Source organism: Triticum aestivum, chromosome 1D, assembly GCF_018294505.1.
Source record: "Triticum aestivum cultivar Chinese Spring chromosome 1D, IWGSC CS RefSeq v2.1, whole genome shotgun sequence".
NCBI classification, from domain to species: Eukaryota; Viridiplantae; Streptophyta; class Magnoliopsida; order Poales; family Poaceae; genus Triticum; species Triticum aestivum.
Window position 1 is genome coordinate 30,455,355 of NC_057796.1, and position 3,525 is coordinate 30,458,879.

The window sequence follows — 3,525 nt, forward strand, 5'->3', positions numbered from 1 at the left end:
CACACGTCTATGCCCATGGTCACCTATGGCCATGTGTTTTCCTCTTGATGCTCCTCTAAGCCTCCTTCTCCGTCAAGGATTAATAGTCCGATATGTACTATGCTATATTTACATTTGTGACATCCCATGTCATTGACTTACCGACCTAGAGTTGTCGATGCAACCATTTCACTTAGCCAATGTCTAGGTACATCCACACATTCATTTCATCTGGTCGTAGGGCCCTTCCCGCCGGAGCGAAATGAACAGATCGAATAAAGATCACCGCCGCAGCAGATTTGGCCGGATAAAACCATGCCAACTATAGACAAGACAACTAGTGATGCAGGTCGACAGAATTATACTCCTACTTTAAATGTAAACTGCAAGATCGCACTAAGCAACACCAATTATTATTTGGGGATCGACTTCTTCCAAGCAACGCACGTGATAATTAGGACATCTTGTCTACGTCGGTTTGGTTCCACCCAACCACCACGTTGCCCGCCCCTGTTCAATTGAGGTAGCACATTTTGCACATTTCATGCTGATTGTAGTTCCACCCAACAAAAAATGTGCTGATACACCTCTCATTTTCTTTTTCTTTCGTCATTTTATTTATATACATACTTTAAAAGTTACTTACTCAATTAAAAAAAAGTTTGCCACATATTAAAAAATGTGCATACATTGTAAAAAAATGTTTGCACAACTTATGAAAAATGTCGATAGCATTAAGAGAAAATGTCCGTGAAATTCAATAATGTTCATGCTTTTTAAAAAAATGTTTGTGAAATTTTAGAAAACGTAAATACAATGTAAATAAATGTTTGCAGAATCTTAGAAAAAACATTACCATTTATATGAACTTCTAGACATAATAAACAAACAACTTCTAGACAACCTATTTGTTTATGTATATGCTGAAAATCAGCTTCTAGACAACCTATTTATTTATGTATATGCTCAAAATCAACTTGTAAATAATAACTCTGCGAAAAGTTATTATGTATATGCTCAAAATCAACTTCTAGAAAACCTATATACTTCTAGACAATCAAATTGGCATAATTTATTTAGGAACTACGTACGAATGATTGTCTAGAAGTTGATATATAGGTTGTGTTTCTTACAATCTTGTGTGCCATGCACATACATATTTTCAGTAAAAAATCATAATTTTGAAATTTTGGCTATGTTTCTCCAAAAGGAATATATGCTTGTCAATAGAAATCTCTTCCTAAGTACAGAGTTTATCGTATTTCCAACTTGCACATATCAAGGAATAGCCGGGGAATATTTTGCTCACAAGGGGTTTAAACGCACAAGAGTTGATCGCCTCCTTTATTCAAGTTGGCCGCTTCATCATTGCTCTTGCGCTTCCTACTAGAAGAGGGTGCTTCGTGTTGATTTTGAGCATCTGTAATGGCAAGATAAAATGGTAAACACACACTTTTGCTGACAATTCAATCGGTATCAAAAGATTCAGTCTATCACGACAGTTCCCGGTGCCAAAAGGTGGTATATTCAGCTCAGTAAGATAGAGAGGCACTAAAGTTACTACTTAAAAGTCAGTTTCATCAAATATCATATGTTATGGTGTGCCAACACTGCTGATGGAAGCCATGGACATGAGGAAAGTTCTCTGCAACAACAGGTGACAAGCAAAAGAAACTGCAAGTTCATTCATACCTCCGCAAGCATATGTTTGGGGTGTGGTGGGTCGCTCACACGGAGAAGTAGGTACCAACGCAGCAGGTGGCCATGGCATTTGGAAAGGGTACGCCATGGTTCGGTGACAACGGAACTTTTCCATGAGGCTTAGGTCCTTGAGATCGATGACAAAGTGAGAAAACTTGCAACTCATGCAGTAAACAATTGCCATTCCAGCAGCCACCATATGGACGCCGAACCGCCGGTTGAAGCTGTCCAGCCAGCCTATATGGCTTTGCTTCTCCAACTCCCACGCATGCCCGCCGTCGCCGTCGTTCTTCTTGAGTAGCCACACTTGCAGCGTAGTCCTGCCGACGATATGCAAAAGGCAACACACACCCTCCTCGGTGTCTCCGATGGCGTATGCTCCCGGCGGCATCATCGTCTGCGTTGCTATTGCAACTGGGAGAGGGACGATGGAGAATGCCATGGTGCTGGTGTCGAGCAAGAGCGAGGAGTTCCGGTCATATCTCCAGAAGATAAGCCCGGCCGCCGCAGCGAGCATCGGTCGCATGCTCTGCGCATGCGCAGGCATGCGGATGCCGTCCACCCACGGGTGGATGCCCCACTCGGCCGTGCAGGAGGCGTACTCCATGGCTCGCAACCTTTGGTCGTCTCGCTGCACGGTGACCACGCGGAATTCTCCATGGCCGTCCAGCAAGCAGTCCCATATGTACTCCGCTGCTCCAGGTGGTAGTGGTACAGGGAGGAGTGGTTCGTCGTTCCGCGGACGGGGCACAGCGACGTGCCGGTGGGAGACGGGGTCGTACAGGGAGAGGGAGTCGCCGCCTCGGCAGAGGAGGAGGCGCCCGTTGCGGCAGTCCCGGAAGCGCCACGCGGGGTCGTCCTCAAGGCGGGTGAGCAGGAAGTCGCCCCCGCGCGCGGCGGCTTTGAGGTCTGGGTCGGAGCGGACGGCGGCCGCGGGGTGGAAGATGGGGAGCTGCTGGAGGTCCGGCTGGGAGGCGAAGAGGCCGAGGATGGGTGACCGGGGGTGGAGCTCGCGGAAGCGGCGGAGGAAGGGGGAGCTTGAGGCGATGCCGCGCCAGCGGCGTGAGGCGAGCGCGGCTCGAGCGAGGGAGGCCGGCGACGGGAGGCGCAGCAGGATGTCCTCGATGTTGTCGTCCTTGAGGGAATCAATGGTGGTGGTGGCGGCTGGGCTAGTCTCTGAGGGCTCCATCAGCCGTGTAGCGCGGCGTGGCGGAGCAGCTGAGCTGAGGATCCGCCGGCCGTGGATGTGGTGTGGGTCAGGGCGGAGGCACGAGGGGATTCAGTCCTTAGAGCTTCTATTCTTTTTTGCCACCGAAAAAAATTCTTTATTGCCAGCGAATCGACGGCAAGAAGCGGCCGTTCATACTTATTTAATTGGGCTGAACCAACGGGAAGAAGTCTCATGCATTGCCCATATCAAAAATTGTTTTTTTCTTTCAAAATTTTTTTTTTTTTGCTTTTTGTCACTTGTGTTTATCGGTTCCCCTCGTCTTCGGTGGATCCTAGGCACTGGGCAGCGTGAAATCCACGGATTATAAGTTGACTATATAATTTTTAGTCTCTAATATCACAACAAGTTGGTATGTGAATACAATGACAGATCGCGAGGGCAATGCTGCATGTAATAAACAAAATCGATTCTATCAATAACCTCTTTGCTTTCCCGTCCCATGGTTAATGATTGGTTTTGGTGTCTTGCGACTCGTGAGGCGATATTTCTTATCAAGGGTTTTCACCATCATCGTACCCATCTCCCCACCATTGATCGTCGGCGTCCTCAGTCGTTAGGGTTTCCATCATAAACCTTTTTGTGTGTGCTAGGGCATGTGATCGTACACCACTCAC

The 3,525-nt window shown here is 47.3% G+C and overlaps 1 protein-coding gene across 1 annotated transcript; it reads right to left on the reverse strand.

Moving 5' to 3' along the window:
* Positions 1-1,573: 1,573 nt before the first annotated feature.
* Positions 1,574-2,869, reverse strand: LOC123157305 (uncharacterized). The gene has a single exon (XM_044575565.1). It carries the CDS (start codon positions 2,867-2,869, stop codon positions 1,574-1,576), a length of 1,296 nt encoding a protein of 431 aa, XP_044431500.1.
* Between the last annotated feature and the right edge of the window lie 656 nt (positions 2,870-3,525).

What these genes read in the sequence shown, in the direction of transcription:
- LOC123157305 (XM_044575565.1), bottom strand. Translation starts at nt 2,869, where the DNA reads ATGGAGCCCTCAGAGACTAGCCCAGCCGCCACCACCACCATTGATTCC.